We start from the raw sequence: 21,927 nt of genomic DNA, 5'->3' as shown, positions 1-21,927 counted from the left end.
GCTTAGACACAGTAGCATGTCAGGTTTGTGTAATTTCCACATCCTATTTTCTACTGGAGTTTTAAAGAGGAAGCAATCACAGTGATGGATATTGGAGGTCCAACAGTGAAGTTAATGCTTTCTAAAAGCTTAAGCAGAGCTTGCCCAGTTTTGTAGTGTCCAAGGGATGCCAAACTTCCAGTGCATGGAAAAATAACCAGTTCTCCTTTTGAAACAAGTCTCCTCTCCCATGTTTCCCTTTCTCCCCTTTGGCTTGTGTTGTTATTGTTGCTATAGTGAATAAATGAACGCTGCAGAATGCTGCTGGAAAAATCAGCACTGATGTCTTTTGCAAACAGCTGATAGAACACCTCTGTATTTTTTTAATGTATAGGCTCACGGTTTAATTATGAAAGCTAATTAAAAATCTTGATGTAAACCCCTATATTATATGAACTTCTATTAAGTCCTAGCTTACTAATTTTCAGGATTGTAGCTCTAAACAAAAGGTATGAACCTGTATGAGCAGAGGAAGAATAATACCACAGTTATAAAGAGGCCATATATTCTCTGCTTCACAAAGTAATATTTTTCAGAAAAAAAGCCCTTACTCGTGCCAGCTGGTTTTTTCTGTTGGAGACAGGATTATGTAGCAGTAGAGAAGAGCCACTTCTGTTTCAAGTACATTCACAACATTTATCAAAGAGCTGAATTTTGCTAGTGTTCTATCATTCCCCTTGCACTCATGTTTTTGTTACAGAAGCTTACAAACAAGTTATTCTCAAGGTGACAGTGCTCTTTTCTCTTTAAGAGATACTTATGGTAGCTTAATATGTAACAAAAATAAATCTTTCAGTATTAGAACCAGTGTGATTGGACAGTAAATGGATGCACCTGATGAGGAAAAGGGTGAAGATTTGTCAAATAGTTGCTGAAACAAAACATGTATGTTATTTGCAACAATTTCAAATTACATTCATCCAAGATTTGTAGAAAGGTATTTAGTAATGTAATGAATGGCACAGCTCTGTCATATTTAATCAGAACCTGTGCCCAGTTGATTCCACAGTGGGAACTGTGTGGAATATGCTGGACAAATTAGAAGGAAGAGCAGTTTAAATAGGCAATGCAATTTTCTGTGAAATCAAAAGCAAATTGCTAGGAAGTTCTGAGATATGTGGAGCCTTTATCTGAAGCTGATGTGGTTGTGCTTATCCTGCTGCATTTGTCCACACTACTTTTCTCCAGTGTAAACTAAAATAAATTTCTGATATTCACTGCAATGCAGGTATTGCATGCTTTAGTTTGGGACATCTAAACATTTGATTGCAGTATTTCAGTATCCTGTTAAACAAGTTGGACGAATTAAATAATAGCTATTCAGCTCATTGTTTTCTAAGTGCCACATCTTTTCTGTACTGTGTAGGGGTACTGCCAATGATGAAATGTGCAACTTTTACATTATGTACTACATGGAAGCCAAGCATGCTGTCTCATACATGACGTGCACACAAAACACAAACCCTGAAATGTTCAGAAATATTCCACAGGAAGCAAATATTCCTATTCCAGTCAAGTCTGATGTGATGAAGATGATGCATGGACATCATGAAGGTGAAAAACACTTGTAGTCCTTTTTATTCATGCCATCTTATGCTCACCAGTGTATTTCTCTGTGTTGTGTTGGTATGCAAAATTTTCATTAAGAGGTAATGCAGTTCTGCATAAAATTCAAATTGCTAATTAATAAAGCATCATGGGATTCTGCTGTTTGTTTTGGTGGAAATGTCTGCTATAGTCTTTTGTCTGTCTCTTTCTCATGTAGTCTTCCAATTTCTAACATATTTTTACAGTTGTGTGGCCTGTGTGCCCTAAAGACTGGCTTCTTTTTCTATGCCAAACTTTATATTAACAGTTTCTTAATGTTTGTCTTATCATCTGTCTCTTTCCTGCAAAATTGAATCATAACATTGCCCTAGTTTTCTAGATCCCACTGCTGTGTTATGGGAGGAATCAAATTTTTACATTGAACAGTTGTAGGCATATAAATTGCAGCAACAGTATTATCCAGAGGTAGTCTGACTGATGTGTCTGTGTAGCAAGTACAAGTTGTAGTTTTTTATTTCACTTTTGTACTGTTGTAATGTGTGGTATGACTACTATGATGAAAATACACGTATTTGTCTCAGAAGGGTGTTTTGTACTCAGTAGGATGTTAATTCCCTTCACATGCAGAAGTTAACATCATACTCTAAACCCATTTTTCAGAAACCAAGGATAGTGATACAAGTTCTTTGCTGCAGCAGGACAAAAAAGAAGAGATTTTGGATCAGGGTATGCACTTGCTTATTTCTATGTACATTTTTTATTTCTATATTTATTTCTACTTCTATCTTCTAATATAAATATTTTTTTTTCTGATTGTTTTAGTGCTGTTGTTCGATATTACTGCTGTTTATATATAAAAATGCCAAATGTTCATTTCCAAAGGGTGTTTTTCCACAGTAGGGGGATACTCAATTTCATTCACATGCGAAGGCTAACATCATATCCTAAATCCATTTTTTAGAAACCAAGGGCAGTGATGCAAGTTATTTGCTGCAGCAGGCCAAAAAAGAAGAGGCAGAGATTTTGGATCAGGGTATGTACTTATTTATTTCTATGCCAATGACTTGTAACTATTGTCAGGCATAATTTATGCCCTTTGAACTGACTAGACTTTCACAGCATTAAATCGCAGTGTTGTGATATAGCAATGCTTAGTGCAAGCAAGAAAATGCTTTAAGCAGGTAATAAGCAGAAATATTATAGTAACGCTATGAAACACAAGTAATAAACAACACGATTATTTCTTTTTAGGTGAACAGAGAGGGGGAATTGTGGGAATCCACAAAATCAGAGGGTTTTGGGAAAGCTGCAAAAGGCAGACCTCAAAGACAGCAGAACTGTGATTGGAGCTAAGCAGCAGCCATGAGATAGGTCAGCAGAAAAATTATTTAAAAAGTAGAAAAGCAAGGACAAATAGAACAATGGTCTGTGTATTAACACTTGTCTAGAATAACTCCCTAAGCTGCAGAAAAGTTTATCTCGCAAGATATTAAGAAGTTTGAAGCTTAATAATGGAGCATTGTGTTTTAAGGTTCACAAGCAGGTATTGTATTTGAAATAAGCAGGCATTGTTTAACCAAAGGTACGTGTGCTTATAGTGGTTGGATAGAACTACTGTCATTGTGCTTTTGCTTTGTGTGATTGGTCAAAAAACTTATAAAGTAAGTTGTAACATTAAGTTCTTGGTCTGCTGCCTGAGATGTGAGCTGGTGGCATCTTCCCACTGTCATAACCATGTAATGAGACTGATGCTGGAAAATAAAACAGCTCAAGGCACGTTCCTCAGCAGCCCCATCCCGTTTGTGATTTGTACGGAGACCCCAGCCGTTGATTTATAGTGAGAGAAGTAGTACACAACAGAAAGAAAATAATATGGCTCTGTAGTCTAAGGCAATTTGATGCTCTCTGATTACAGTGTGTTTTTCTCTAGACTCTTACAAGAGTTGCAGAGTGGTTCTAGGTAGCTGGGTAGTCTGATGTTGAGATCTGTTTTCCCAGTCTTTTAGGATGTACAAAGCAAAGAACTGAAGCTAAGTCTGCATATACAGGGATCCTGCTGAAACTGACTGGAAATGTGGCTTGAATGTAAGGTGTGAAATATGATACAAAGTAAATTCATAATCTGAGATGTTTCTAGGTGGACATGCAAAATAAATGACCATTCTGTTTGTCTAGCAAAGTAACAGTAATCATGGACCTTAATTTTGGAGTACGGTCTGAAGTACTTTAATCCAGGCATGTGTTTCATAAACAGACATGATGGAATAAAAATGTTAGGAGAAATCTTTCTGTTCAGTTAAAATATTTTTTCAGGAGTTTTTGGAAGGAGAATCTTTGAATAAAGTTAAATATACATATATTGTGATGGCCCATTGACTGTAGGAGGAACTTTATTTGTAAGAAAGTTTAACATCATAATCTGTACAAAATGGGGTCTGAATAAATCTCCTATTTATTACCTGTTGGATGCCTATCCCTTCTTTTAATTATTTTCATATTTTAAATTATATTTAATTATTATTTAATTATTGGTCATAATTTTATTTATTTTGTATGGTATACTCACATATGACTGCACACACATACAGAGAAGTATTTTGCACAAGGTATTTGGTAGACAGCTGGGAATATTTTGCTAGGTTGTAGCTGAATCTGTGAGTTGGGAAACTGAAATGTCTGCATTGAGTTGCATATTTTCTGTAAAGTTCTGCATTTCTTAGAAAAGCTGGTTACAATAAAAATACATTGAATGAGGTCTTTTAGCATCTGGGATAGAAATCTCTGATTGGTTTAAGTGAAAAAAGGAGATACAGCTCCTCTGCTCTTTGCCATCTCTCTTTTGTTTCCTTAAGGGAAAAAAAAAGAGGGGGGAGATGTGAAGGGAGGCTTGCAATATCTTGTGGGGCAGGTGTTGAAAGGAAGAGGAAAGGAGAATCAGCATGCAAGCAGGTCCTTAGTTTTTCAATAGCGTGTTTTTGTGATAATGTTACATGGCAAAACCATGGAAGCAGCATCAACCAAGAAGGTGATGTACTTTTATGCCAGCACGGGTTACATTTCTTTCTAAAATAAATGTTTTATATAATCTACCTTTGCTAGTTTGTATATGACTGTGGGAAAAGAGAGGAATTTGATTTGGTAGGTGACTAAAACCCTTAGGAGAAGCTTGAAACAAAAAACAAATTTGTGTTCCAGTTTTGATGTGGGATGTGTACAATGAAATGTTTGTGACATTTTTAGATTAAGGCCAGACATACAAGAAAATCTTCACATGTTTTCAGGCTTTGACAACATGTTGAGGGCTCAGATTGTATGAGATCTCTTAAAGAGAGTACAAAAGTGAGATAAAAGTGACTGAATCAAACCTTGGAAGAAAATACTAGTAAAAGATACTAGGAGTGATATATACTGCTAGGAAATTATAATTAGGGAGATTGAGAATAGCAGAGGATTTGCTTGCTCTCTCAACACTGAATAATTCTGCTCAAAAATAAAAGATGAGCCTTTGATTTGATTAGGATAAGGTTATTCATTATCTTTACAAAAGCATCTTCAGCACAATACAATAGTAAAAAAGGACCATCAGATCTAAGCAAAAAAAAAAAAAAGGCAATTGGTATAAATTGCATATCTAAGCAGGAAAGGTGTGCAACAAGCAAGGAGAGAAGCCATTTTAAGTTGAAAGTTTTGGTCTTCAGTGTCTGACTCTTGATTTATGTTCTCTGCACTGCTAGATTTCAGTTTCTTCAGTAAGCTCAAGTTGTTGATTCACCCATGTCTTTGTCTAGTTTTACTCAGGCATTCTAAAGGCCGGGCTGTCTCATCACAAACAAGACCAAGCATTGACCAATGTTCCTTTCCTACTCAGTATCTTCAGGCAAACAACACCTTCAGCTGTTCCAGCTGGTACAAGACCACTGCAAAGTAGTAACACAAGATCATGCTTTGATGTTTGCTGGATATTGCTTTACACAGAGCAGCTTTCACTCAGAATCAATGGGTCTGCTCTTTGCTAGTTATGTCTAGTAAATTTTGAACTATTTCTTAAAATTACACTGCTTACAAATTATTGGAATCTGCCTGGACATCACAAGCAAAGCTGAAAAAAAGTTAGATGCACATTCAGAGTGTAGAATTTCGGGTAGGGATGAAGACACTGGGTAATCAGCAAAATTAAATTCTTCATTTAATGTCTTTTGTGCCTTCTGAATACTGAGTTCTGTCAAAATGCCAGGACATGGACAGGACACTTCAGCATAGTGTTTGTGCCAGAAGTTTGGAGATGCTTGTCACATATGTAGACTTCCTGGATGGTTTTTTTTATCTTTTTGTGTATGTTGAGATTCCATATTCATTTTCTCAGACACATTCATTTAAGGAAAGGATCACAGTTTCAGGGCGCATGTGCTTCTGACCACTTCTGTTCTCTGATGCACACCCTTTTCCATTCATTCATAGTTCCTAAATATTTTAACTGCTGTGGTTACAAAATCCCTGCTTAATGAAAGCTCTAACAGGACAAGCTCATCCCTCCTGTATGCCCATAGATAGTGGCAAAGGTTTGTCATATATCTTATGGTCAATGGCTCAGCTCTAGGGGAAAACCAAAACAGATCACCGACTTGAACCCCTGATTAATAGCTTCCATAAAGACCACTAACTTTTCATTAAAGCATCCTGTCTTAAAAAAATATTCCCTGGGCATTTCGTGTTTTTGAGTTGAATTCTCCTGCTCTCTTTTCTTCTTGTCCTCTATTGAGCCCTATCTTTTAACAGTTTCTTTTGAGGCAGCTAATCAGACAGGTAAACGAACTGTTTTGTCTTCTTTTTATTTTTTCAATCAACAAGCAATATATATTTTAGAGACCGGGTTAATTATTCTGTGACAACACTTGACAACACCAGAGATAAAATGCAGCACTTTTGGCTGGAGCATGAAGCTGTCAAATTTCTTCATTCAAGTAAAGTGAACATATAAACTATTAGAGTTCTGAAATCTTTGTAACAACTGTAGTCTGTTGTTGTCCTTTTGCAGCCAATAATTACAAGGCAGTTGATTAGACAGTTGATACAGGACTAGGAGAAGGTAAACTGTGCAAGGATCATTAAACTTACTTTAAAAAGGTCTGCTGTTCAAAATAGCATCAGGCTTGTTTGTTTAAAGGAGACTTCTCATAGTTACATTAGGGAGAGCAGTGCTTTTACCACTCAGACCTCTCATTAGAAATGATTGCTTACAGGTCATCTATAGGTCTCCAGCCACAGACAAAACCAAAACATTTGTTTTGTATGACATTCATTTAATTTTTAAAATGTTGGGGAAAAAAAAGGCCAGTGTAGAGTATTTTAATACTAAATGTTTCCTTGGTAAAGGAAATTTCAGCTAGGTTTCTGCTTCAGCACCAGTTGATGGTTGCTTTAGAAATTAAAAATCTTTCTCAGTATAGATATGGTTTGTATCCAAAACTCCTGTGATATACTTTTGAAATGTTTGGATTTGTTTTGAATCAGTAGTTGGACTTGTTTAAGGACAGTATTAAGATAATGGAATGCTCTAGCTTTAAGAATTGCGTTGGAAGCAAATAATTCCTACTTGTTGTACAGCTTAATGATTTTGTCTCTTCTCTAATTTGCTTTGTTAATATCATTGAAATTGGCCCTGTTACTTCAGTAATTATTTTCTGACAGACTGTGTCATCTGGGATATTTCATTTGGAAGGGCAAGGAAGGCAATTCTCCTCAAAATCATTGGACAGGGACTATTTAACAACATGACAGGTCCTCTAAGGATCATTTTCAAAAGACTTCATTTCCTCTGTCCCAGGCTGTAAATGATGATTTCTCGTTCTGATTGGGTTTTTTTGGGTTTTGATTTTTTGTTTGTTGCGGGGGTGGGGTGGTGTTTGTTTCCTTGTTTATTTCTTTGGTTTGTGTGGAAGCTTCATTATTTATAGTTTCACCTTCCTAAAAAATGTTCTAGATAGCCTGTCATAAAATAATACAATTTTTAAATTACAAGTGATTTGTGTTTGAAATAAAAGGATATCTACTTGTAGTAACTCTTAAAGTCCATTGAATGTCTCTTTCCACTCAAATGATGTAGTGGTATTTAATAGAACTGATAATAGTTTCAGGCAGCCAAGATACTTGGCTAATAAGTTCTGTTTTCATGGTTTTTTTGCTGTGAGCTATTGGTCTGGAATGTACTGAAATGTTTGTTGAATACCTAAGTTACAGTCATAACTTTATTGCTAGCAAGCACATTGAGAAGACAGTTTTCCCTCCACTGCCAGATGATATAATTACTAAGGAGAAAAAGAAGGAGTATAACCCAGACTGAATAAATAAAAGCAAATTTAATGGATCATGTCTTTTTTTTTACTGTGGGTGTTGTGGAATCTGCTTGTAAATGGGAAATCCAGTATTGTTACAGCTTAAGCTTCTTATACAATGACAGACTTCAAAGAAACAGGTTTTTAAAAGTATCATGATTGTCTATTACTGTCTTTGTAAGTGAAAATTTTGATAAAACAATAGAATTTTTCCCTCTTTGATTTATAACTCTGCAGTAGCCTGGCAAATCCAGATAATTCCATCATAAGTATTCTTTTACTGAGATGTGCACACTTTTTCCTTTCCCTTTTGCTTTCATTTTCCCTTCCTCTTTTTCTCTTGTTCCTTGTTCCCAAGAACATATCTCCAGAGGTGATGATTTCTTGCTAGAGTGTCAGGTAAAAGTCAGCACCTGTATGTAATTTAAAGTCAGTAAGGATTTGACTGTATCTTTTCATACTAGAAACCTGGCTCGTTCAGTTCCTGAGGCTGAAACAGTTCCTCTTTGCTACTTTTGTCAATAACTGTTTGAATAACTTTGTTACATTATACCTTGCTGAAGCCTTCTAAAACTACTTGATCTGTTATAATTGGTTTGTTTTCTCTTTTACTCTTTTCTCTTTTCTGTACAGGTGATTTCTATTCACTCCTTTCTAAGCTGCTAGGAGGAAGGAAAGAGGTTGTACATGTGCATAAGCATAACCCTACAGAAAAAGCAGAATCAGATCTTTTAGCAGAGATTGCTAATGTAGTCCAAAAGAAGGATCTTGCCAGAGAGATCACAAATCATGATGAAAGGGACAATACTATTCTTGTGAGAGACAGAACTCAGAAATTCCACAGACTAGAGTCTACCTTGAGGCCACCAGAGAGCAGACATTTCTCTTTACAGCAGTCTAAACATGGTGAGGGAGGCTGGGAAAAAGAACATAAAGGAGGTGGGTTTGGGTTAATTTTATACAATAAAATGCAATGCAAGAGCTATGATCCACATTAGCAAAATCTGAAGGGAATTTCAGTGGAGGCTTGGAAGTATTTTACATGATGTTCTTCCTAATTATTGAAATGTTCTCCCTCTAATTTAAAGGTATTTCACTGGGGTCCTTTCCCCCTCCATGTGTGAAGAAAGAATGTGCACTGATGGCATAACACTAGTACTTCAGTGCAGTATTATTTTCTACTCTTATAACTTTTACTTAATGATTTTATATTAGTTATGCTAAAACAAGGTACACAACGGATATAGTAGTCACGGGAAGTGAAGAATTTAATACAAGTAACTACTGTAAAATGGTCACTGGAATAATCAATACATTTTATGAGTTTGCTGACTACCTTGATCTGTCAGATACACTATTTTATAACATTTATTGCTGTAATTCTATTAGATATTTTTCTCTCATTCAGAAAGAGTGGTACGTAATCCTGAAAAATTCTTCAGAAGTAACATTTTCTGCATATTGATTTCAAATTGGGCTTGACTCTCCAAATATTCTTGCACAGGCAGTTTTATTGTGCTAGAAATACAATTTATTCCCTTCAGGTTTCTATGACAGCAGAAACCATGGAATTACTGTGTTTGTTTTACTTGCATTTTGGTCTCTGTGATATTGACTGTCCTTAGCCTTACTTGCTAATGTGGAAAGCCAGATAATGCAGCATGTGATGATTATCTCATAAAATAAGCTGATATGTGTGCATGAAAGCCATCTGTATCCAGAAGCTGTAGCCAGACATGCCAGCTTTTATGTTGTAACCACCCAGATTGATGTTTCCAAGTACTTTTGTACACGTATATGTATCATCCATCAACCATTTGATTTTTATTTCAGCTCATAATGTTAACATGTATTGTCTCTGCTTATAAGTCCTGTGTTTGTATTTAAAAGAAAACCAAAGATGAGGGCTTGCCAATGTTACATTGTGCAATCCAGTTAAATAAGAGCCTATCAAATTACTGGCAGAGGGAGAAAAAAAACCAGGTGGAATGTTACTATATGCCTGACATATGTGTAAATCATAAGCAATTCCATAAACCTGACTGGAATTGAATGTTCGGGAAAGTAATTTGGATAGCATTTCCTCCATGTGGATAGTTTCTTCAGTTTAGACTAATAACATGTGGTGCATACAAAGAAAGAAGAAAATTCCTTTCTATTTTCACCGATCCAGAAGAGGGAATGTCAGTGAGCTGAATAAATGGCTCAGTTTTACATACCTTTTACAGCATGAATTCTAACTACAGAAAGTGTTTTCTTGGATATGTCAGTAGCCATATATTCATTTGGGGGTAATTTGTCGGCGGGGGACTAATTAATAAATGAGCTTTCAAATTACGCAATTTTGAGGTATAGGAAAAAAGGAAACTGACATTTTCCTAATAAGTATTTTTAGAGTGGTTTTTTTGTTTGTAATACCTTTAATTACAGAATTCCTGACCTGCAGAAGCTGTCAATACCATCTTTTGGTAAAAGAACTTTGTAGCAATAAAGTATTTAAGCATATATTTGGTTTCTTTTTAGAGAACCATTTACATACTTAAAAGAAAATCTTCTATAAAAGAATTTTCCTCCTCAGGAGAAGAAGTAAAGTTGTCTTGATTTAATGAAAAATTTATCCCCTTTGTAAAACATTTACTGAATTGAATTGAAAAAATTCTCATTTGTCTTAGGGCAAGACTCTACTATTAAATTAATTTCATTTAACTGTTTAAAAATCACCAGTATTAAAATAGTTTAATATTTTCAGTCTTGCAAATATTCCAATTTTTAGCGTGTAATTGCCCTGAAATACCACGTACCTGAAATACCAAGTGACTAATAGAGTAAGTAAAGTTGTTATAAATGTTCAAACTTTATACTACTGCTCTTCCTGTACTGTGGTTAGCTTGTTACCCTACACTGGTCAATGACCTGTCAGGTTATTTAATATCACTGCAACTAGTACAGTGATATTAAATACGCTCTAGATATGTCAAAGAGTGTAATTCTCCAATTTTCAAAACTCCTTTGTGGATCACTTAATTAAATTTGTCAAGACTTAAATGAGTGCTCTGATGGCAGGGAGTGCAACATGGCTTAAAGTTCATAAAGTCAAAAGATAGAATGATCTTCCAGGAAATTCTGGATATTAAATTACAATTATGTCAGTAAATAAGGCTTTAATCTTTCACTTCTTTAGAGACTGAATTGCGTGTTCTAAATTTAGGTAATTCTTCCTTTTTTTCTTTTTTTTTAATGAAAGGAACTACTCCAAGTTGAAAACGAGAAGATCTGGTACCTAGTTTAGAGATCTCATTCACAAGAAATCTGGTGATCTTGTTTTTTCTAAGTAATCATAAATTACTTCAATGGGGAAAGTAATTTTCATTAGCCTCATATGAAACTGTTCCATGGGCCACTTACTCTTGTAGGAAAATAAGTTATAAGTCTTAGATAAAGGAAGTTTAAATTTAGTGAGTTTTTGTAAAAAGCTAGTTGCCTTGAGATAAACCTGTATAAAGGACTTGCAGAACGGACTGAAAGGAAAAAGAAAATACAATACTAATTAACAAATTTTGGAAAAATGTGATAAAATCTGAAGATTGTATTGAGGCTAGAGCTCTTGTGATTAGACTGTATGTCACTGTACATTCATTTTATTGTTTTAATCTATCAGAAATCTTTTATTCCTTTAAGTATAAACATTTTCTATTTTACAGTATGTTTCTTCTGAGAGAGAAACATAAGGACTGAGACTAAATAGAGGCAAAAATAGAGGTCCTATGTTTTGCCTTTTATTTTTTCTAGCTTTTTTAAAAAAGCTCAGAGGCCTCTGTAACATGAAACATATACAAGCTTTTTGGAGTTTACCATAAAGGGATATTGGATGAGCAAGCAAGGAAGCAGACACTCAATTTCCATTCTCTTATTCCTCTCAAAATCCAAACTTCTGTGAATATACCTGGCACTGCACCTGCTGTGATCAACTCAACTCTGCAGAAGTGTGATTATGTATAATCTTTTGGAACAGCTTTTCCTTTAGCTTGCAGCTTTTGTTCAGCTAAAATTTCTACAGGGCAGGATTTCTTGTTTTGGAAGTTTCTGATTACTGGCCTGGATACACTGCAGTTGCTGATAGCTTATAGGATTCTTTTAGGTCACCTACTCTAGCTTAGGATATCCCAGTCCAAACAGATAAAACATCTCCTAGTCTGCAGTAGCTTTTCAGCACTGGTTTCATATTTCTCTTGGATAGGTTGTAGAGAATGATTTTCCCTCCACTTCATTCCTGTTGTTCCTCTTCAGACTACAACTCCTCCAAGTGAAATGCAAGGGGAGGGTATTATCAGGACAGATGGGTTGCACAGGTGGCTTAAAGATGTTATGCATGGTTTCCCATTAATTTTGCCTTTCACTGGAAAATCACGTCCAGGTGAAGGTGTACCCTCTCAGACTCCTTGGGTGCTGTGTTCTAAGGTCTGTGATCTGCCTTCTTTCAAAGCAGGATGCCCTGACGCTTTGTGAATTTGGAAATCTTTTTCACCTGCCTAGATGGTATGCCAGTGGCTGGTGTTTAGGATCAGAGCAGAACTCACAAACTTTACGTGAACTGAAAATTGCAAAGTAAAGTCTGGTTGCTTTCAAACACACTGACTATTAGTGAAGTAGCTCCAGTTTCACATAACTTCAAAGAAATTGCTTCATATTTGCCATCAGTTTGGCTGTTTATGACTATATGCTAATTATGCATTGTAGAAATACCTGAATTATGCTCAACAAATCAATTTCTGAAAGGAAGCAGTGGTGGATTTCCTAACATGTAGAACATACTTTAGAATTTTTTGGTTTTTATTTCTTTCTATTTTGTCAGAATTAGTGAGATCTCTTTTGCTGTTACATTTTTTATTTTTGATAATCTAGTTCATTTGTCTCTTAATACACTGCTAGAGCCGCACAAGAGCAATCTCTTCCCAATAGTATTTAAGTAGGTGGTCTGTGAGAAATTAATCCTTGCAGTCAACTTTCCACCACTTTTCAAATATTGAACAGTTTGCAGCCTTTATCCTTGTCAGTCTGCTTTTACGTAAGAGAGATTGAAGGGACCCCACTTTTATCTTTTTAATGTTAATCTCTAAAACTAAATTTCTCTCCCTTAGTTGAGTGGTACAGTTTAAGACAAGTACAAGAAGTCTTTTTTTCTTACTGTTAAAAGCTTTAATAGAAAAAAACCCCCATGATTCACCTTCCACGTTTCATTTAGTGATTCATGGTATTTATATTTATATATGCATTTTTTAATCAAACACTGATAGTTAATATTTAAATTTTCCTGCTGATTTCAGTTCTATTTTTTTGTAATCTTTCAGTGTAGAAAGTATTTACAGAGCTTCTAAAACTTCTAGAGTATGTATCCATGTATCCTTATAAGTTGGGGAAAAGAATGGAGTCAGAAGCAGTTTTGACATTCCTGTCATCTATGCATAGCAGATTGCCAGTGCTTGTGCATGCTTTATTATGTTCAAACTATGCTTGGAATTGAATTGCAATGCATTGAATGGAAATAGTGCATGTAAGAAAATGTCTATGTAATTCCCAAGAGTCTGCACCAAATGCCAGTTAACCATATTTGGATTTTTTTTTTTAATAAATTTGCTACATTATTATCTTTTTTGGTTTTTTCATATTTATTTATTTATTTATTTGGTCAGATTTCCACATAGAAGAGGCTGTGGAGTGGACTGGGTTAGACCTCAAACTAGGCCAAGTTTCTGGGTTGGCTCTGGATCCTGAAAATAACCTAGTTGTTTTCCACAGAGGTGATCACGTGTGGGATGAAAAGTAAGTAGAGGCCCTTCCCGAATGGTGAGTTGGAAGGTTGAATTCCTGTGTGCTGTTTATATACCTTCTCAAGAAAAGACAGCTGGAAGTTCTTTTTCCATTTAAAAATTCAGTTCTTTGGCTGAAAGTGCCTTTCAGAGACTCAGAATAGAAATGGTGACTGACAATTCAAAATGATGAGTTATTAAGTCTTTAGACAGTAAGGATGTGTCTCCACGGGAAAGGAACATAGTACATTAGGTCCTTAAACTGTATGACCACATTAGTATGATATTCACTGACATTAATTATCCTTACCTTTCCATGTCTCTTAGCAGGAACAATTAGCCTGGGTGAATAATGTTTTAGTGTGGTATACTACAATTAGTACTTGGGTTTAAGACATGCAGAGCTATGTCCATTCTTCTTTGTGTTTATATACACTGAAAAAAAGGGATTGTTACAAGGTACTCTCTCAAAACAGACTTTATTCTGCTCATTTGATAAAATTTGCTGCATTTAGCATCACTCAAACAAAAAAATGTCTGAACTCTAGAATGGTGGTCCTTCTAGTGTTTGTAAAACTATATAGTCAGAGGTATATTATTTTAAGGACAGAACATTCCAATAAAGAGTACTATCTTTATTTTTACAGTGTTCTTATGTATTTGATTTTTAAAATTGTATATGTGTTTATATGGATACTTTTGAAATGGCAAGAAATACTGGGAGAAAGTAATACAAGCCTGTAACATGTTATGTGGTACCATTTCAAATATACCCTTTTAAAAGAATTTCTTACTTTTATTCTGTCTTCTTTTTAAGCATCTGTTCTCCACATATATGTATATATATATATATAGCTATAAGACTAAAGGGTACAGCTGTTTTCAAATCCTGAATAATTCATTTGAAGATAACATCATGTCTGAAAAATAGGACAGTATTCTGAACATTATGGTAACAAATTATGCTTAGAATAGTGTGAATAGTGTTTCATGAAAGAAAATAAGTTATTTTGGTTTTAAGGTAAATAACATAATGCAGCAGATGAAGCAATCATTTGTTTCTCATATGCATCCGTGATATCTCCAGCTCAAGTGTATATAAATACAGACTAAATAATGCATTATACAACTTGTATTACTCAGACTTCAAGTATTGTGTAAAAGCTGGTTTTTTATCCTCCTACTCAGAAACATAAGTGCTGTTCTTTGTGTTGTTGAATAGCAAATTGTAAAAATATTTGAAAATAGGCTGATCCTTGTAACATGCATATTTTTGAGTGTCTGGCAATTGAAGTATACCAACAATCCAGGGCACAAAACTTGAATTTGAGATCCAGCAGTGTTGGGAAGGCCTACAGGTTTTAAACAAAACAAAACAAATTCCCTAAAACAACAGGTGTGCATGATGAATCAACCATGTTGAGAAACAGATAGAACTTCAGCTTCATTATGCTGTGGCTGCATAAGAAGATTGGAGTTGTGATACATAGTCTAGAAATCCATGTATGTACCACCAGTGCTCAGTAACACATGGCCTTCCATAAAGATAACTAATCATTAAATCCTAGTTCTTGAGGGGTTTTATTCCTAAGTCTTACTTTTTTGCTTCTTTTTGTGGAGCATAGTTAATAAATATATAGGAAATCTAGTGTTGATAGGGACCCTTAAGTCAGCTGAACTAGAACTCTGTAGGCCTCTATTTATATAGAGTATGATGATTTTAAAATGTATTTTGGAGACATACCTGTTGTTAAGCTCTTGTTCCACATCTTGTCACAGGGAGAAGAGGCACACAGAAATGTGCTCACCCAGTCAGCCTTCCTTTTTTACCTTTGGGTACATATATGGGCATTAAGTTTGAGGTCCCTTTCATTCGTTGTGATGAAAAAGGAAGAAGTAATGGGTGTTCTCATTTTTCAAGAAAAAAATTATACTTAGAAGGGGTTTAGGCATAAGAATTTAGCAGACTTTTAAGTTAACTTTTATCATTAGCTGCAAATACACAGTTAATCAAATATTCCTTACCAAATTGTAATCATGATGAATCAATAGCCTGAAAGCCCGGAATTTATTTTCCTTTTCAATGCTTCACCAGGTTAGTATAGGAGCAAATAAAACAAAAACAATCTGTGCTGTTAGGCTTTGCACAAATATTTCCAATGCATTATTAACATATGCCACAAAAGCTGGATCCTCATTCAGCTTAATATAGCTGATTGAATGATCTATGCTGTTGCAAAAGGTAACTTCAGTCTACTTTAGAGGTTATGCAGTGACAAGCCCTGTAATACAGTAACAGTTTTGCAGTGGCTGTAGCATTCCTTCAGCATGTCATTTTAAAAAAATAATCCTCTTAAATAATTAAGGCTCTTCTACAGCATGGTCTCTTCAGTTTCAGAACAGTCTTTGCTGTAAGCAGCATGTATTGTGTGAAATGAAAAAAATTTAAACTATTCAGCTGGCTAAGCAGTGAATCAGCTGGAAGTTATTTTGTATTTTGTGATGAAAAATGTGTGCTATTTATCCAATTTACAAAGAACTTATTAGAGAATGTCAGTTGCATTCTTATTACTGCATTCTTATCTAGGTAGGCAGGGTGAGCATAGTATCACAGTGGTGATGGATATTGATCAAGAATAGACCTCAGGGTTGTGCTTTCAGAGGCTATGAGATCAGGTGGTCTGCCTAAATTTACTATGTAGCCCATAAGAAGGATACTAGATTTAGCAAGAAATCCTTTGCATTAGTGGGCAGCAGGGGAGGGATGAGAAGTAAAAACATAAACGTGGAATTACATTGGAGTTTAAAATTAGAAGTAGTTGATATGCAGTGGATTTTACCTGTCCTTTAGTATCAAAGTGCAGAACCTATCCGGAAACCATGCTTTAGAGCAGTATGACTACTGTGTTTAGTTGTTCCCTTTCTGTGGTTTTGGTCTTGCTGCTTTTAGGCTGGAAGTAGTCAGCATTGTTTGTGTTCTTGTATATCAGTTAAAACAAAGGAACATTGCCTGGAAATTAATCTCAAGCACTGGGAAGAAAAGAGTGGCTGTGATTTTGTAGCATTCTAGTCATTCTCCTAGAAAAGAAGTTTGAGAGGGAGAAGATGAATGGAAGAACGCTCCCATAAACTCAAGTTCACTAGAATTTCTCTGCACACCATACAATCTCTTGTTTGCACTGAAATCACTTAGTTCCCAGAAGAGCTGGGCATAGCAGGAAATACTTAGGCATCTAGACAGCACCATTACTAAGAACCAAAATCATAACAAGGGAAGCTACTAATTATTTTGAGTAGTCTAGATAGTCAGTTCTGCAGATACAATCATGTTTTCGATGGGGTTTGTTTTGTACAATAGCTACCATCACTAAGATTCTTTTCTTTGATAATCTGTGTAGATTTTTCTGCAGTTATCTATGTAGATTAAAAATAATATTAGTTCAATCCATCCATTGTTGATGCTACAGTTTGGTAATCCATAGCTAGAGCAAGCCCTTATGAGTGTTAGACTCCTTTTAAAATTTCAAAATTAAGAGAATTTGTCATGGCAGATTACTGTCATGAATGGTAAAGAATATAACAGCACCTGCTGAATAATAAAACAAAAAGGTACAACACTGGTATAGGCCTTCGTGTGTCATTACCATTTATCCATTGTTTTCCTCTACATGATGGCAGAACTCTGGGGAGAGTTTTAGTACCTTTCACCTTTGGTTTAACCATTCATAGTCAAAAGGATTATTTTGGCATTAGATAATATTTCTACCAGAAATTCAATAGTTGCAGATAGTTATTATATGCAATGGCAGTATCTAAATACTATTTTCTAATCATAGCCTATGCAGAAACCTAAACACATTCTGTATTGATTTTTCTAGTTATGTATAAAGGCAATATTGCTTTTCCACATTAAAAATTCTAGACATATACATATTTAATGTAATGGAGATGTGAGAGTGTTAGAGCTGTACAATACATAGTTTTAATGGCTTTATTCAAAGCCTTCTCTGTGACTACAAAGTATATTCTTGTTTACCAAGTAGCATCAATCATGGCTGGATTTCTCTTGGGATTAACAAATGGATTTAAAAGTACAAAGTGGGAGCAGTGAATGGGCCTTGTATTCAAGCATTTTTCATTCACATCAAACACTATGCTCTAACATTTAGCCTGAAATGTTGTTCAAAATATTTTACACTCTGTTTACCTTCACTAAAAGCTGAACATACATCTTAACAGGTTAGAGTAAGAGCCAATGTATCTGTAAGGATACAGACAACTATATTTTATTTTATTTTTATTTTATTATTTTATTTATATTTTATATTTTTTATTTTTTGGAATCATATTATAATTTCATGCCTAGTAAATGTCCTCTGGAAAGTTTATCCTGATTCTTAGTGTGTGAAATAGTGACATGTACAAATGTTTTTATGAATAAATTCCATGTACCTTGAAAATTGAGTGTAATTTTGTGGGATGAGGAGGAATGCACATAATATCCTATAGTCTTGTGTAAGCACACTGTGAAAAGAATAAGAACCATAAGAACTTAATCTTGTAGTAGTAAGCTCTAGCAAAACACTGAAATGCATATGAAAAAAGAAAAAGCAGAAGACACACAAGCATGCATAGACTGCCTTAGATGATACAAAGTATACCTGGTCTTACTGGCAGGTATGCCCTGGTGATTCCCTATATTTTTTTCTTAGGCTATATTGTTGAATTTCTAATTTCCAGGTTGCCATGACAATGAAATTATTAAACAAAATAATTTGAAAAGGGGTGTTTACTTACTTGCTTTAGGACTATCTTTAATTGTTGCTGTGTTGATTTTGGTGCTTTAGTTCAGAAGTCATAACCTCAGTAGGAAATGCAGACATACAACACCGTTAACTCTTACAACTATACAGTGATGTTATAAGGTTTATATTTAAAGAAAGAAAAAGCCAGTAACCCCACACTGGAACTACAAAACTTGGCCTTAAGTTGTGTGTATATTGTTCATCAGTAGACCCTTCTAATGCTGGCTTTCTATTCCACTCTTTTTGTACAGTTCTTTTGACAGCAAATTTGTCTATCAGCAAAGAGGACTTGGACCAATTGAACAGGACACAATTATTGTCTTGAATCCAAGTAATGCAGAACTGCTTCATTCCACAGGCAAAAGTCTGTAAGTTGGGGTTTTTTTCTCTTACTAACTGAACTAATATTTCTATGTATTTTATGCCAGAGTCTCTAAACTGATTTTGTTGTGTTTTATATTATGTTTGTGCATTTATATATAATTGTGTAATTGTAGCCTATCTTAAGGTAAATAAATAAAGTCAACAAATAACAAAATTAATTTACCATCTCTATTACCTCTGTTTTCTAACATTTTGTATACTTGCATCTACCAGCCAGATTAACAGAAGTGAATATTGTACATTGTCCTTATAAATGCTAAGGCAGCCTGAGTGAGATATCCGAGATGAACTAAATTTCATACCTGAGATACTATTGTCAAGATAATTCTAAGCTGTAAAGCTGTATTTTTCATTAAATGCTACATGTAGTTAGTACATACAGCGTTTGTTTTTGATCTGTAGATAAAAAATGCAATCTTCACATCTGTATCATTCTTCCAGGAAAATTATTTTAACTTCATTCTTCTACATTTGTGCTTGCAGATTTTATTTACCACATGGTTTGAGTGTAGATAAAAATGGTAACTACTGGGTCACTGATGTAGCTCTTCATCAGGTATGTTTCTGAAGCTGTAGTATCAGGACCATAACATTTTGCTAAAAAGTATTTTTATTTTCCTAGAGATTTGACGTATATTGTTTATCTAGGCCTGTTTAGAATAACATTAAGAATGTGCCTACAGAAATTCACCCCTGTGCATGCTGTGGAATATAGTTGTGTTGAATAATTTGCTACAAGGACATAGCATGTAGAAATAATTGAATCATAGATTCAGACCTTAGAATCATGGTCTGAGTTGCAAGGGACCTTAAAGATTATCTTGTTCCAGCTGCCCTGCCATGGGCAGGGACCCTTCCACTAGGCCAGGTTGCTCAGAGCTCCATCCAACATGGCCTGGAACACTTTCAGAGGTGAGACAGCCACAGCTTCTCTGGGCAGCCTCACCAGTGGCATCACCAACCTTGTGGTAAAGAATTTCCTCCTAATATCTAATCTAAACCTACTCCCTGTTTGAAGTCATTCCCACTTGAATGGGGAATTCTACGTACATCTGTAAAAAGTTCATTTCTAACTTTCTTGTGGGCTCCCTTCAGGAGCTGGGAGGCCACAATTAAGTCACCCAGAAGCCTTTTATTCTCCAGGCTGAACAGTTCTCTCAGCCTTTCCTCACAGGAGAGGTGCTCCACGCCTCTGACCACCTTGGTGCCTCCTCTGGGCTCTCTCCAGCAGCTCCGTGTCCTTCCTGTGCTGGGACCCAAGGGCTGGAGGCAGCTCTGCAGGTGGGGTCTCAGCAGAGCTGGGCAGAGGGGCAGAATCCCCTCCCTGCCCTGCTGCCCAGGGGCTCTGGGTGCAGCCCAGGACATGGTTAACCTCTGGCTGTGAGCACACGTTACCAGCTCATGTTGAACTTCTCATTAACCAACGCCTTCTCCTCATGGCTGCTCTCAATCCCTTTTCCTCCCAGCCCGTGTTTGTGCTTGGGATTGCCCCAACCCAGGGGCAATCCCAAGACCTTGCACTTGGCCTTGTTGAATTTCACAAGGTTCTCATGGAGCCCTCTCTCCAGCCTTTCAAGATACTTCTGTAATTTTCTGCTATGCCTTTTGCTTATCAATGCAGTTGAGTCTAGAAAGTGAAACTAAATTGTTTGCTTTATGATGACAGGGAATTTATATTTTAAGCAGAAGTTTCCTAGAATCAGGACTATTGAAAAGCTAATAATAAATATTATGGTCACTATATTAAGATTATATTTGGTATGTAAATTTATTTTATACACAGTAATAGGAGTTTTTCCCTAGGCCACCTAGGTCTTTGGCTTCACCTTCCACAACTAAAACCTCTTTTCTTTTCATTTCAACTGAAAAAAAGGTTTTCAAGCTAGGAGCCAAAGACAAAGAGCCATTACTGACCTTAGGAGTACCTTTGCAACCAGGCAGTGACAAAAATCATTTCTGTCAACCAACTGATGTGGCCGTGGACCCAGTCACTGGCAGCATTTACGTCTCTGATGGCTACTGCAACAGTCGGATTGTTCAGTTCTCTCCAAGTGGACTGTATGTGATGCAGTGGGGAGAAGGTACAGTCAGGGCTCTTGGTACTTCACCCACACTGCTGTTACCATGGGCTCAACATGAACCACAAAATTGCTGATGTTGCTATGAATTTTTTAAATTAATTTCTACAACTGAAATACCTTTCAGGCCCTACATAAATTTCAGCCTTGTCCTTGCATCTAAATTTTCTCTTGGCTTTTTTTACAGCTACTTGTAGTGGTTATATATTTACTAAAAATAAAAAATGGGGGTTTGTCATCTTGCTTTCAGAATAAATATTGTCATGGTCTATTTTCTTAAGAAAATATTCTGACTTTCATAAAACCAATTTTTTTCTTAAACGTATAAGAAAGGAATAATTTTTTGCCAGATTTATGCTGTGATTTCATCTGTTTTAAGTTTTATGAATAATTATATTTCTGCCTGGCTCAGATTTATGTATCGCTGTAACTATGCTGAATATTCTCAGGAAATTGCAAATTCTAAATTTGGGATGTATAAAGAAAACAAAATAGGCTACTCTGAGTTATCTGCCTAAATGCTAGGAAGAAAGCAAGCTAACCTTAGTCTTTTCCCAGGGTTACATTGCATTATGTGGTATACTGCTGTTTCTAAGTAAAACTGATAGTTTCAGCATGTACTTTAACACAAACTTGGGGTTTTTTTTATTGCAGAGACTTCTCTAGGCAGATCCGGACCTGGGCAGTTTTCTATCCCTCACAGCTTAGCCTTGATCCCCGACTTAAGTCAGCTGTGCGTTGCAGACAGAGAAAATGGTCGAATTCAGTGCTTTAGGCTGGAGACCGGAGAGTTCACAAGAGAGATCAAACACAAAGCATTTGGAAGAGAGTTATTTGCGGTTTCCTACATTCCAGGTAATCTTATTCCTTGTTTTTCATATTTCAATTAGTTGCTTTGTGCCAGGATGTCGCATTTCCTGAAGTGCTATTGTGT

At 35.7% G+C, this 21,927-nt stretch overlaps 1 protein-coding gene across 5 annotated transcripts in view; it reads left to right on the top strand.

Moving 5' to 3' along the window:
• The window catches only part of PAM (peptidylglycine alpha-amidating monooxygenase), a 114,357-nt gene that overhangs the window by 82,308 nt on the left and 10,122 nt on the right, over nucleotides 1–21,927 (top strand). For 3 of the 5 annotated variants that reach the window (XM_030969273.1, XM_030969272.1, XM_030969271.1), the window contains exons 13-21: nucleotides 1,406–1,593; nucleotides 2,248–2,313; nucleotides 2,549–2,620; nucleotides 8,553–8,858; nucleotides 13,610–13,739; nucleotides 18,783–18,899; nucleotides 19,399–19,471; nucleotides 20,789–20,996; nucleotides 21,648–21,848. In XM_030969273.1, coding sequence (XP_030825133.1) covers nucleotides 1,406–1,593; nucleotides 2,248–2,313; nucleotides 2,549–2,620; nucleotides 8,553–8,858; nucleotides 13,610–13,739; nucleotides 18,783–18,899; nucleotides 19,399–19,471; nucleotides 20,789–20,996; nucleotides 21,648–21,848 — 1,361 coding nt within the window. The remainder of the gene's footprint in view (nucleotides 1–1,405; nucleotides 1,594–2,247; nucleotides 2,314–2,548; nucleotides 2,621–8,552; nucleotides 8,859–13,609; nucleotides 13,740–18,782; nucleotides 18,900–19,398; nucleotides 19,472–20,788; nucleotides 20,997–21,647; nucleotides 21,849–21,927) is intronic. The other 2 variants (XM_030969276.1, XM_030969275.1) reach the window with 1 other exon arrangement.

The sequence above is a fragment of the Camarhynchus parvulus genome, chromosome Z (assembly GCF_901933205.1).
Source record: "Camarhynchus parvulus chromosome Z, STF_HiC, whole genome shotgun sequence".
Taxonomy (NCBI): domain Eukaryota; kingdom Metazoa; phylum Chordata; class Aves; order Passeriformes; family Thraupidae; genus Camarhynchus; species Camarhynchus parvulus.
This window is presented reverse-complemented; position numbering and strand designations above follow the sequence as displayed.